General features: G+C 35.7%; 1 protein-coding gene across 1 annotated transcript in view; it reads left to right on the top strand.

The window, feature by feature from the left end:
• LOC145303806 (furin-like protease kpc-1) overlaps positions 1–13,237 on the top strand; it is a 308,581-nt gene that overhangs the window by 263,876 nt on the left and 31,468 nt on the right. The window contains exons 9-14 of the mRNA XM_080145426.1: positions 833–891; positions 5,319–5,378; positions 5,910–5,969; positions 6,430–6,636; positions 12,349–12,390; positions 12,794–12,865. Of these exons, the coding sequence (XP_080001552.1) occupies positions 833–891; positions 5,319–5,378; positions 5,910–5,969; positions 6,430–6,636; positions 12,349–12,390; positions 12,794–12,865 (500 nt within the window). The remainder of the gene's footprint in view (positions 1–832; positions 892–5,318; positions 5,379–5,909; positions 5,970–6,429; positions 6,637–12,348; positions 12,391–12,793; positions 12,866–13,237) is intronic.

Here is a 13,237-nt window from a genome sequence, read left to right as displayed (position 1 = left end):
TCATTGATGTCAAAATTGTCAAGACTTTTTTGTGTTGAAAGCAGATTTTAGTAGCGAAGCTACTCTACAATTCACTTTGCCTGTCAGTCATTCGGTCAGTCAGTCGGTCAGTACGTCCGTAACGTTATGGGGGAAATTCGATATTCTCGGCTGCTATTAAAGATATGCTACGGGATAAATTCTTGGTGAACATTCCCTGTATTAATGAATATCACGTATATAATTTTCTTTGTCCGTCGGTCTGTCGGCCATGCATAAAAGACATTGAAAATATTGTTTAATGATATTCACAAGAATTATTGCACATTTATCAATTAAACACCTTCTCTATAACTCATTTTGTCTGTTTGCAATGATTTTTTAGTTTTTATTTGCTACTTATGGATGTTGTCATCCTTGTAATATTTAACATTTTCCTTTTTTCTTCATATTTTTGTAAATTTTAAATAAAATGAGATTAAAAACATGGCAAAAGAAATGAATATTCATGTCTTTTGCAACATAACAGTTTATACAAATGCATATTTAGTGGCTTCTCATTGGCTTAGGGAATCTCCACAAAAAAATTATTTTCTATCTTATAAACAGAAACACATACCGACATTAGACATTTAATGGAGTAAGATAAAACAATATGTGTTACTAGTTGCTTCGTCCTAGCCTTTATGAGAGGGCGAATGAGGTCAGGAAAATAGGCTAAAACCACCAAAAGACATTTATAAACCTTCCATAAAAGGTACAATAAAGCGGACCAGATGGTTGTGAGATTTTTAGCTTCAGACAAAAAAGAACGATATGTTGTAAAATTTAAAATCATCTGTCGAAATGTTAGAGATGTACTGCGGACCACAGTGTGAATGGAGCTGAATGGTGCGCCACTAGTCTAACAGGGTTATTCTCCTACTAATCTTATTATAGGGTGCGCCACTAGTCTAACAGGGTTATTCTCCTACTAATCTTATTATAGGGTGCGCCACTAGTCTAACAGGGTTATTCTCCTACTAATCTTATCTTAGGGTGCGCTACTAGTCTAACATGGTTATTCTCCTACTAATATTATTATAGGGTGCGCTACTAGTCTAACAGGCTTATTCTCCTACTAATCTTATTATAGGGTGCGCCACTAGTCTAACAGGGTTATTCTCCTACTAATCTTATTACAGGGTACTGTACAACTAGTCTAACACGATTATTCTCCTAATAATCTTATTCAGTGGCGTGCGAAGCACTTTGTCTAGGGGGGGGCATTTTGAAGATTTTTTAAAATTTTGCCCCCCCTAAAACAAAGTGCCCCGGGGGGGCACTTTGCTTTAGGGGGGGGCATTTTCATTATATATACTAATTTTAAATAAGGGCGTTTTAAGGGGTGGGATTATTTGATTATGGGCCTTCTAGTCCTTATCCCTTCTTCCCCATCCCTTCCCCCATCCCTATTTCCCGTTTATATCCCCTATCTCTTCCCCCCCCCCCATCTCTTCTCCCCCATCCCTTCTCCCCACCCTGCAATGACCGAAGGGAAGGGAGCTAGAAAGCATCTTCGAAAAAAAAAGTACAGAATATAATTTAAACTCCCCCAGCCTCCCCCCCCCCCAACCACAAGGTGGAAGGGGATGTTATAAAATCTCAGCAGGAAGGATGAATAACCCCATTAAAAAAATTTTTGGAGGGTGAGGAGATAAAAACACTCATTTTGGAAATAATTTACCAAAAATTAACCTAATATGTAAAACTGATTTTAAATGTTTCTTTATTGTATGACAACAAGGATGACAACATCTTTAAGTAGCAAAGCACAAAAAATCATTAATAAGAATACAGACAAGTAGATTTAAAGAGCATCTGTTGAAATAAATATATATTTTAGGTAGAAAAAGTCACAAATCCTTTTTCCTGCATATTGTGTGATGACAGTCAAAGTAAATTACATACTGGATGCTCGAGACTGCAGCGAGAAATTTTATTTTTTTTAATATTATAATCCACAAAAAAATTTATCGTACCATAAAAACCAAAGATATAAAGAACTATGTAAAAAATAAAAACAATTACTTGTCCTTTCATCTACAGATATAAAAATCTCTTAGAAATATGGAAAACTTTGGGGTATAGTCTCTTTTGTCGCAACGCCTCTTAAGGGGCATTTCGTCGTATTTTCATAGTAGCTTTTAATAGGTTATTCTAGGTTAAGTTAGGTCAGGTGATTTCCCCGCAGGGTTAGGCCCCGCAGGAGCTATAAATAGGGGAAAAGCTACTATGAAAATACGACGAAATGCACCTTAAGAGGCAATGTCACAAAAGGGACTATACCCGAAATTTAAAAGATACAAAAATAGCCAAAAACGTCCTGAAAAGCAGTCCGACCTCCATGAATTTTTAATAGTTAATTATACTCCATAATAATGGGAATGTTAACATTAAGTTTTAGCCTTCTATCTTTAATTGCAGTTGAAAAAATCACATTCCCCCCTTAGCATTATGTACTGACAGCCATAGTGAATTATAGAGAAGCCAAAAAGTTATATCAACATATCCTACCCTCTTTAAATGGCACTTTAAAACTCTGTTAATTTTTCATTAAGTGGTGTTTCCAAGGATTTATAAGGGCGTTGCGTGAAGCGCACCTAAAAATATTTACTCCCCCTTTGAACTAAAATTAATTAAAGACAACAAGAGTGGGGTATTTTATCAAGTTAGGAATATAGAGTGTAGTTAGTTTTAAGGGTTTTTAATGAAAATTACCATAAAAAACATGTCTTTTCGTAAGGGTATGTAAACAAAAAAAATGATAAACTTATCCTGAAAATAATATGACATCATATATAGTTATTCATTTAGACAGACATACAGTGTTGAGAAAAAGGCTTAGATATATATCAACGCTGTTTCTTTTTTATATAAAATAACTTTTTGATTAAATATTTGTTGTTTACAAATGTTTTTATTGAAATAAAAACAAAATATACAATGCATGTGATAAAAAGCAGAAACCATTTGGAAGTGCGCGAAGCGCAATTTTTTTTCTTCAAATATGCAGGGAAGGAGGGGTTTTAGGGCTATTTATTACACTAATCCCAAATAATTCATATAAAATTTTCTTATTCGTTGGCTCAACAACTTTGGGGACTTTAATGGAATTTTGATTGGTTGGTTAATATAGTCGAGTTTCCATACATTTCATCCACTGATTGTAATCTATATAAGGGGTAATTTTGTGTATCATCATTGGGGATGTACATACTTTCTTTGGTAAAAAGTTTATATTATACCAAATAAAATACTTCCTATTACCTGGTTTGTTATGTTCAGTGAAAAAAGATTATAACCTAATTTCTACACTAATTAAAAAATTTGGTAAGGTTAGATGAATAGTAACTGTCTGTTTGGCGCGAAGCGCCAAAAATTTTTCTTTTGAGTATTTCTTGATCTTTTTTTTGCTTTTGTAGGGTAGGGGGCAAAAAGGGGCATTTTTGCTGACCAGGGGGGGGCAAAATGGGGCATTTTTCAACATTTAGGGGGGGGCAGGGGGGGGCGGTGGCTAGGGGCGGGCAGGGGGGGGCGGTGGCTAGGGGGGGGCAGGGGGGGGCGGTGGCTAGGGGGGGGCAGGGGGGGGCGTTTTGGTCGCTAGGGGGGGGCGATTGCCCCAAATGCCCCCTTCGGTTCGCACGCCACTGATCTTATTATAGGGTGTACAACTAGTCTAACAGGGTTATTCTCCTACTAATCTTATTTTAGGGTGTGCAACTAGTCTAACAGGGTTATTCTCCTACTAATCTTATTATAGGGTGAACAACAAGTCTAACATGGTTATTCTCCTACTAATCTTATTATAGGGTGTACAACTAGTCTAACTTGGTTATTCTCCTACTAATCTTATTTTAGGGTGCGCTACTAGTCTAACAGGGTTATTCTCCTACTAATCTTATTTTAGGGTGCGCTACTAGTCTAACATGGTTATTCTCCTACTAATCTTATTATAGGGTGCGCTACTAGTCTAACAGGCTTATTCTCCTACTAATCTTATTATAGGGTGCGCCACTAGTCTAACAGGGTCATTCTCCTACTAATCTTATTATAGGGTGTGCAACTAGTCTAACAGGGTTATTCTCCTACTAATCTTATTATAGGGTGAACAACAAGTCTAACATGGTTATTCTCCTACTAATCTTATTATAGGGTGTGCAACTAGTCTAACAGGGTTATTCTCCTACTAATCTTATTATAGGGTGTGTAACTAGTATAACAGGGTTATTCTCCTACTAATCTTATTATAGGGTGTGTAACTAGTATAACAGGGTTATTCTCCTACTAATCTTATTATAGGGTGTGTAACTAGTATAACAGGGTTATTCTCCTACTAATCTTATTATAGGGTGTGTAACTAGTATAACAGGGTTACTCTCCTACTAATCTTATTATAGGGTGTGTAACTAGTATAACAGGGTTATTCTCCTACTAATCTTATTATAGGGTGTGCATGCAACTAGTCTAACAGGGTTATTCTCCTACTTATCGTATTATAGGGTACGCTACTAGTCTAACAGGGTTATTCTCCTACTAATCTTATTATAGGGTGTAACTGTACAACTAGTCTAACAGGGTTATTCTCCTACTGATCTTATTATAGGGTGTGCAACTAGTTTAACAGAGTTATTCTCCTAATTCTCTATGCGTCATTTTCTAATTTAAAAAGCTATCAATCCATCTCAACCCAAGGCTACTTAATCAAACTAACATCTTTATACTAACCAAATATATATTTATTTGTAATCGTTCTGTAAAGGAAAAAAATACAAATCAGTATATAATACTTACATTAGTTTATTTTTTCTCTAATAGTGAAGCAACCAATTAATTGTACATCCGAAACTGATAACGTTAAGAGAGGGAGGCGACATTGGACTTTAAGCTATTCTAGTAGTGAATTTTTTTTTAAAAATTCTACAATTCGTTGACTTTAATAATTTTTTTTTTATTAAATCTTAATTAATTGGTTTTAAATTTAATTCAATAGTTACTTTTAACCCTCAACAGTCGGGCCCCTTGCCACACCTTTATTGTTGTTGGGGGGGGGGGGGGGGGGGGTGGCGTTCAGACATGTAAGAAAATCTTAACTCTCAGTTTTGTGTCAACCTTATATTTAAAAAATCACTCAGTTACAGTCCTCTATCTTTCACACACAGAAAAAATAGGAAAAGGGGCGTGAAAAGGGTTAATTTTATATAAGAAGCACCTAATCATCATATTTCGAAAAAAATGTGATAAATTTGACTGGCGGAAAAGATATTCCTAATAATATCTAAGGAGAATATTATGAACAGAGATGGGGATGTAATCAAAGGAGAGTGGGGGGACTGCGATCTAGAAAATATTATTTGCAGGTACGGTACAACAAAAATTGTCATGTCTGACGTCATAAAAATACGTCAAAAAAAAGAAGGATGATAGGAGAAGTAGGAAAGGAAACCTCTAAAAATGAGATGGATAATAGATGTATTTTTATGACGTCACACATGTAACTTTCCGCTATTCCAAAATTGATAAGCTTTTACATAAAGTAGAAATTTCTTATTGTTTGTCAAAAAAGATATCACTTATCAGGCCTTTTTTATTTTTAATTTTAAGACTCATGACTTTTTTAGACTATCTTCAAAGAAAACGTATCGAATAAGATTATGATAGTATTAAGCAGTTTTTAGCTGGTGGATTTTGGTATCTCATAATTGAGTATTAAACTAAAATTCATCTCGTTATTCATCAAGACCTTAACCCCCCCCCCCCCCCCTGGTAAATAATACTGGTATTAATGTTTTATAACATTTTTAGGTACTTTTATGAAATTCTGATTTTTCCACTATTGGCGTCACCGGCTCATTTTTTCGGACACTTTGTAGAGCTTCTATTATTTTCAGTGTATTACCATCACCAAGATTTACAGATTTTGAGAGAATTGAATCTCCAGAACCACCCAGGTAGCACCAGTACCTTGTTCGTGGCAGGTTTTAGGATATTCTGTTAGGTTAAATAGATTTTGTATAGGCTAACCAAATTACAAAATTATTAAGAGGTACTTTTTTACCTTTTAGGGCTACTCAAATACTCAACCTTACCTAACCTAACTAGACCTAAATTAAGGGGTGTTTCTGTGCTCGATTAGGCACTTCCAGGGATATTGCTCAGAGAGAGAGAGAGAGAGAGGGGACAATGGATTGTTTATTACACTAGTCCCAAAAGTATTATAATATCAGTTTCTTATTCTTTGGCTTGAATTTTGATTGGTTGGTTCGTTTAGTTGAGTGTTTACACGTTTCAAACACTAATTCTTATCTACAGAAGGGCTAATTTTGTGTATCATTATTAGGAATGTACATTAATTTATCGGCCATTGTCTTACCCTTTTAAATCCCTAGATTTTGATGATGTATTGTTTAGTTTCCGTTCTGACGTGTCAAGTGAGATGAACAGCCTAGATGAAGAACTGGAGGATCCGCCCATGTTGACCGCTCCCTCCCTGCCCCCAGCCGCCATTCCCCCCATACCTAAAAGCCCTCCAAGACCCCCTCCTCCCAGTTCACGCCTACCACCACCACCCCCCGAGGGTCCCCTTCGCATTCCCCAACCCCCTTTTCCACAGAGCAGGTATGATAACTTTTGTTTATGTATTATCCTTGCTGGGTCTTTATTTTATTTAGTGCTGCCATTTAAATAAGGATATTTAAATCAAAATGGCAGTGGTGAGCCGGGAAACACTTTGAAAAACATTCACCGGCTCAGTGGCAGTAGTCATTGTGCAATGCCGGTGGGTGTTTAAAATATCGCTATGAGGTGAGCTGGTTTCAAAATCGGCTCACTAGAGGCATCAGCAGTGGCATCGCTGTGATTTAAAGATCCCACTTTTTAAAAGTAACAGAATGGGGTCTAGTCTGTAGCAAAAGATCTCTCACACTGATAAACCGATACGATTATCCTTTACATGAAAGACATATTTAAAAGTCCTAGTAAGGTTTTTTGTTATTTATTTTTGGGGAGGATACCTCTGGAAAAATTAACCTTTAATAAAAGATATTATGTAATCTTTTTAAAAGTTAAAATTGAAATGGAAAGTACTATATAGCCAAATATAGCGTCTATATAACTGTCATGTTATATTTTTTTTCTTTTTCACCTGAAATATCAACAACATAGAAATGTATAATTACTCTCTTAACTCAAAAGGTTGCGTGATTATATTCTCAAAAATCCATATAGTTTTCTTATTACAAAAAGTAAATCAAAAAAATGATCTAAATGACCGATAAATAGATGTACATCTCCAATGATGAATGATAATATACAAAATTTCCCCTTCTGGAGATTACAATTAGTGGATAAAAAATTTGGACACTAAAGTCTAAACTTCATAAACTAACCAATCAAAATTCAATAAGTCTCCAAAGTTCTTGAGTCAACGAATAAATAAACGTTATAATATAACTTTGGGGACTGAAACATGTCTGCTATTTTTTAAGTAATGGAAAAATATTTTACTCTCTTTCTATCAGCTTTGTATGTCTGGACATGAAAGGAACAGTTATTTTATTTTATTCAATCTAATCTTGTTGTTACACTAGTCCCCAAAGTTTTATAACGTTTTCTTTTTAATTGGCTTAACAACTTCGAGGATTTTTAAAATTTTAATAGGTTGGTTCATTAAGTGCAGTATCTAACCGTTTCAACCACTAATTATCTGTAAAATCATTGAGGAAGTACATAAATTTTTCGGCCATTGTCTTATCCATTTAAATCCATGTGTTTAACCCAAGATTAACCTTTTTCAAGTTTATCCCAATAATTTTGTCAATTTGAATGAATTGTTTTGAAAGATTTTGCTTACAACAGTTTGCACTTTTATTGAGGAAAGTTGAAAAGTTTTCTTAAAGTTTTGAGACAAAACTAAAGGTATTTATTTTCCTGGGATAAACTAACCATTTAGATATTCACATGCATAAATGGGCTGATAAATGTGTTATGTGTTCAAATTGAAGTAATTATTAGAATATCGCCACAGATATACGTGTAAAGCATATAGTATTGCCTGCTGTTGGTGGTTTACCTCAAATTACCAAGATGAGAAAGGAACCCCTTTCCATCCTTATTTTACATAAAATGAAAATTATGCGGTTTGTTTGTTTAGTAATTTAGATCAGAATAGGGTAGGGTTTATTGGGTACTCGGTAGCCCAGCAGTGTTAAGCAGCAAAAGAATAGTTAATTCTCGCATCGTATTATAAACAGCTTTCTGCGGATATAGAATGTACAATTATAAGATTAAAACCAGTTTTTTAGCCCTGATGTGACGAAGGCTCGGGCTAAAAAAAACTTGTTATAATCTTATGATTGTACATTTTTATATTCGTAGAAAACTGGATATAATACGATGCTGGACATAGTTTTTTCGTATAAATGAGAACCGGTTCCTATCCACCGGATTCAAATAAATACAAGAAGAAAAATTATCCCACCTTTTATTTTCGATTGATTTTTTTGTTTGTTTGTTTGATTAGCCATAGTTTCTTTTGTTTGTTTGTGTAGCCCGGGCATCTTATCCATTCTATCCATGATCGTCGTGGGGCTCCTGAAGGGGGAGTCCAAGGAACTTAGCAGCATCAGAGGGGGCGTTCCAGAGGGCACGAACATTGAGAGTTGTGGGTTTAGCTTTACATTTGAACAAGTGGGCTGTGGTGTGTAGGCCTATTTTACAGTCCGGACATTTCTTGTTCACTGTTGGGTCGAGTCTAGACTTATATGTATTTAAAAAGATACTGTGGCCAGATCTAAGCTGCGAGAGTGTGGATCTGGTTGTCCTGGGTAGATCTCTTTCATTGTTGTTTATTTGTGGGGCAGGGGCATTCAGCACAGGATTGTTTCCAAGATTTTTGATATTTTCCTGTACTTCTTTGGTATGTATAATTTTGATCTTTTTTTTGTAGCTTTCTTTGTCAAGATGTTCATTTCTTGGTAACAGTTTTTTAACATACCTTCCAAATTTAGATTTGAGAGTTTGTTTCATGTTTCGTGGCGGGGGTGGGCTGTAGAGGTCAATTTTAACTGGATGAGAAGTTAATTGAGTTGAAACCAGATATTGCTTTGAAAGCATTTCACAGTGGGCTCGAACAGGCATAATTTTGGCCTCATTGTGAACATGTTCCATACTAGTAATTCTGTGGCAACCAAGTGAAGTTTTTAAAGCTTGGTTTTGAGTGGTTTGAAGTTTATCCCAGGCAGTATTACTTAGAGTTGGGGTCCAAATTGGGCATGCATAGTTTATGGTAGACTGGCTAATGGCTTTGTATGTAGATGTTAGTGTTTCTTTATCTTTGCCCCAGGTAGTTCCAGCTAAAGCTTTCAAAACATTGTTTTTCTTAATAAGTTTAGATCTCATGTCAGTGGCATGTTGGCTAAATGTGAATAGGTTATCATAAACAATGCCAAGGAACTTTGGTTTCTTGACAGTAGGTACAGTTTGGTCTTGAATTTTGATGTTTAGTTCTGTACTAACCTCGTTCGTTGATGTTGTAAACAATGTGGCTGTAGATTTGGCTGGCGAGATAAAGAGATTTCTTGAAATAAACCAGTTATCAAGGGTGTTGAGATATGAGTTTAATTCTTCGCATAAAGGCTCGAGTTTTGGACCAGAGTTTAAAACATTTGAATCATCAGCATAGGAGACAAGTAAAATCTTGCCTGGTGGTTTTGGCATCTTTGACATATAAAGGTTGAAAAGGAGAGGGGAAAGCACCCCTCCTTGTGGCACCCCTTGTTTGACCTTTCTGTACTGGGATTTGGCACCTCTGAATTCGACATATGTTTGTCTACCACGGAGGTAAGCACAGATAAATCTCTTGATGTTGTCATTGAGATCTAATTCATTGATGTCTTTGAGGAGAAGGTCATGGTCCACTGTGTCGAATGCTCTGGAAAGGTCGATAGCAACTGAGATGGTTCTGTTTGCTGGTCTCTTGGAGTTCAGGCCATTAGTTATATGCTCATTGATGGTGTGTAGTGCAGTAGTTGTCGATCTTCCTTTCCTAAATCCGTGTTGATGATCTTCTAGGACAACAGCTTGGCTAATCAGTGGAAGGAGAACTGATTCAAGAATCTTGGCTATTGGAGATAGCAGTGAAATAGGTCGGAAACTGGGGCCTTTATCTGATGGTTTTCCAGGTTTAATGAGTGGAATAATACGTCCAGTTTTCCAGACTGATGGGATATGAGAGTTGTTGACAGCAAGATTGATGATGTTGGTGAGAACTTTAATCCCATTGGGTCCTATATGTTTGATCATGATTGGAGAAATGCCGTCCGGTCCAAGTGCTTTAGAACTTTTAGACTTTTTGATAGCTTCGGTCACTTGTTGTGTTGATATCTTAACTGGGTTTGATTTGGGTTTTTGTTTAAGTTTTCTTATAGTAGGCCTTGCTTGCTTTTTCGGTTTTGAGGATAAGCCTGGGGTGTATTGTTGGTTGAACTTGTGAGCTATCTTTTTAGGATCATTGTAAATCTTTCCATTAAATTCAATTCCCTGATTTTTAGGTTGTTGGGTGGGATTGTTTAATTTTTTGATGGTATTCCAGAAGTTTTTGGATCCTGATTTACAGTTATCAAGATGTTCTCTCCATTTCTGTCTTTTATGGTCGCTGATCTTTGTGTTTATTTGTTTATTCAGATCTGAAATTCTTTGGTCTGATGGATTTTGTGATCTTATGCTGTCTCTTTCTTCAATTAATATTGCAGCTTCTGTCGGAATATTACTGATGGGATGTAAGATTCTGCCTTTTGGTATAAACTTGTTTGCTGCTTTTAAGATGTTATTTCTGAAGTATTTTTCACTAGCATAGACATTTGTGACCAGTTTAGCTCTACTAAAGATTTTCTCTGTATATTCTGTAAAGCCTGTCCAATCTGCCTTGGCAAAATTGATGTAAGTTTTGTGCTCTGATTTAAGTTTGGTGATCTCCGCTGTTATAGAGATGGTTATGGGCAGGTGATCAGAACTAGACTTTATTTCAGTTTTCCAGTTGGTGACAGGTAGAAGTAAGTTTCTTAGAGTTTGGATCTAAGACTCCTGGAGTATGTTGGGACACTTTTGTATAGCCACCAGGGTCAGCTCAAGCTCCACGTTCAAGTATGACTTGACACGCTGTCTCATGAGAGCTCCTCGTTATTACCTCACCCTCGCCGATTTTTGAGTATGGCAGGTGTTCCAGATTAAGTCACCGTAATGAATGACACTCTCCTCAGAGGAGCCTGGAATTAAGGGATGTGTTGCTATTATACACATGATTATTAGGCTTCTAAACTACCTAACAATCTCCCTTCCAACGCAACTGGGGGAGGTTGCGTGAATCCACATTAGAGAATTTGAGACAACATGTTGTGATTGCAACACGAGTTGGTTTGAACTCGAATTCTCATCACCGTAACTCAGTGCGTTACCACAGAGCTACGGTGCCCCTTTTTTTCGATTGATTTTAAGCATTTTGGTGAAGTGGTACAGGCACTTTAAGCGAAAACACCTTGATGTTGGATTTAATCTTCCAACTATGAAACCAGTTAAATTGTGAACAAGCTTGGACAACACACGATGTTAATTTGTAAACTACCAATCAAAAGTAAATAAAGGTCCCAAATTTTTTTTTCAACGAACAGGAGAACGGGCTCAACGTGCTACTGTAACATCGGCAGTTTGGATCAATTATTGAAAATACAATTAAAATCTTTTCAACCAATTTACAAATCTCAATTTCATTTATGTACTTTTGGTTTAGAACTTAAAAAAAAGTTATAAGACCAAAACTTCAGTAAAAGGTTTTCCAAAGTCATGCCTTAAAAGAAATTATTGAAAGATCTTATATCAATACTTTAAAAGTTGTATTACTTACGATGACGTTTAAATAAATTATATATGTATTTCAACATTAGCATACAAAATAATAATAATAACATTAAACATATTCACATATGTTTATTGTTTATGCATAGTTTGGCATTTTCATAACCTGGGTTGGCCGTTGCATAAATCAAATCATTGTCAGAGAGTGAGGTGACATTGAAGTGTAAATTACACCGGTACCCAAAGTTACATAGACAATTTCATTCATTTTGGCTTAAAAGTTTTGCTAACTTTTCATAAATCTTTTTTTGTTGGTTCAAAGTATTGGTGTCTAAAATTTTCAACCAACTAAATTAATTTACAGAAGTGGTAATTTTGTTTTAAAACATTGGGAATGTAAATCACTTTATTGTCCATTTATCCACATTGATCCCTGAGTTATTTAACAATAGGCACATTTTATTTTTGGTATTTTTTTAGACCTGAATTCCAGCAACCGTTTGGACCATTTGGATCATCCAGGTATTTATTTTTATTTTTTCGTATGGGGGGAAAGGGTGTGCCACTTTATGATAACACTAGAGTATTTCAAGGCAGATGGGGGTTTTGGGTCATTTTTTAGGGTTGTTTTCTCTTTGGAGGGTGGTGGTACCCTTCCTAAAATATACAGGATCCATGAGAAGCAAAGTTTTAAGAGAACCATATCTGCCAGCGGTTAGAGAGATTCTTTGGTACACACAGACGGACACCCTGTTAATTTTATATATAGATACCTTAGAACAAAAAAAAGATACTGCACTGAGATTTAACATCATGATAAAACTGTTTCAGGAATCTTCATGCCAAGATTAAAATATTGAGAAATTAATGGTTTTATAGTTTTTTATGACGTCATGGAATAATTTTAAAACTATTTTAATTTTAGAGTGTTGCCACAAAGTTTAGAAGAGCTAAATCTAATGCTTTTGTTCAATGCTAGAAGAAAAGAAATATCTAGGTATTGTTACAAATTTTAATTCAAATTTATATCTCCTTCAGATTGGAGTTTTTTTTGTTTTCTGGGCTTTTTTTGCTTGGGTTGCATGCTTCTTTCGCTTTTTCGCCCTATTGCGAAATTAAAACAGCATGGCGGATATAACGTTATTAATTGGGCAAGGTATTTGTGTTGGAATGATTTTTCTTGTATTCCCTGGCAAGTGTGAACCCATTAATTCCTTTTTCCTTACACCAGAGAATGAGTGTGTTACGCGGCATTCCTAACTATCTCCGCGCTTCGCTTGTAAACAAACAAAGAGGCGCACATTTTTCCTTTGATGATTCCCATGTGAAGAGCTACGTGAATAAAAATAATGTATTGGTTGAATATACA

This window comes from Acartia tonsa, chromosome 13 (assembly GCF_053477335.1).
Source record: "Acartia tonsa isolate MP-2025a chromosome 13, ASM5347733v1, whole genome shotgun sequence".
NCBI lineage: Eukaryota > Metazoa > Arthropoda > Copepoda > Calanoida > Acartiidae > Acartia > Acartia tonsa.
This window is presented reverse-complemented; position numbering and strand designations above follow the sequence as displayed.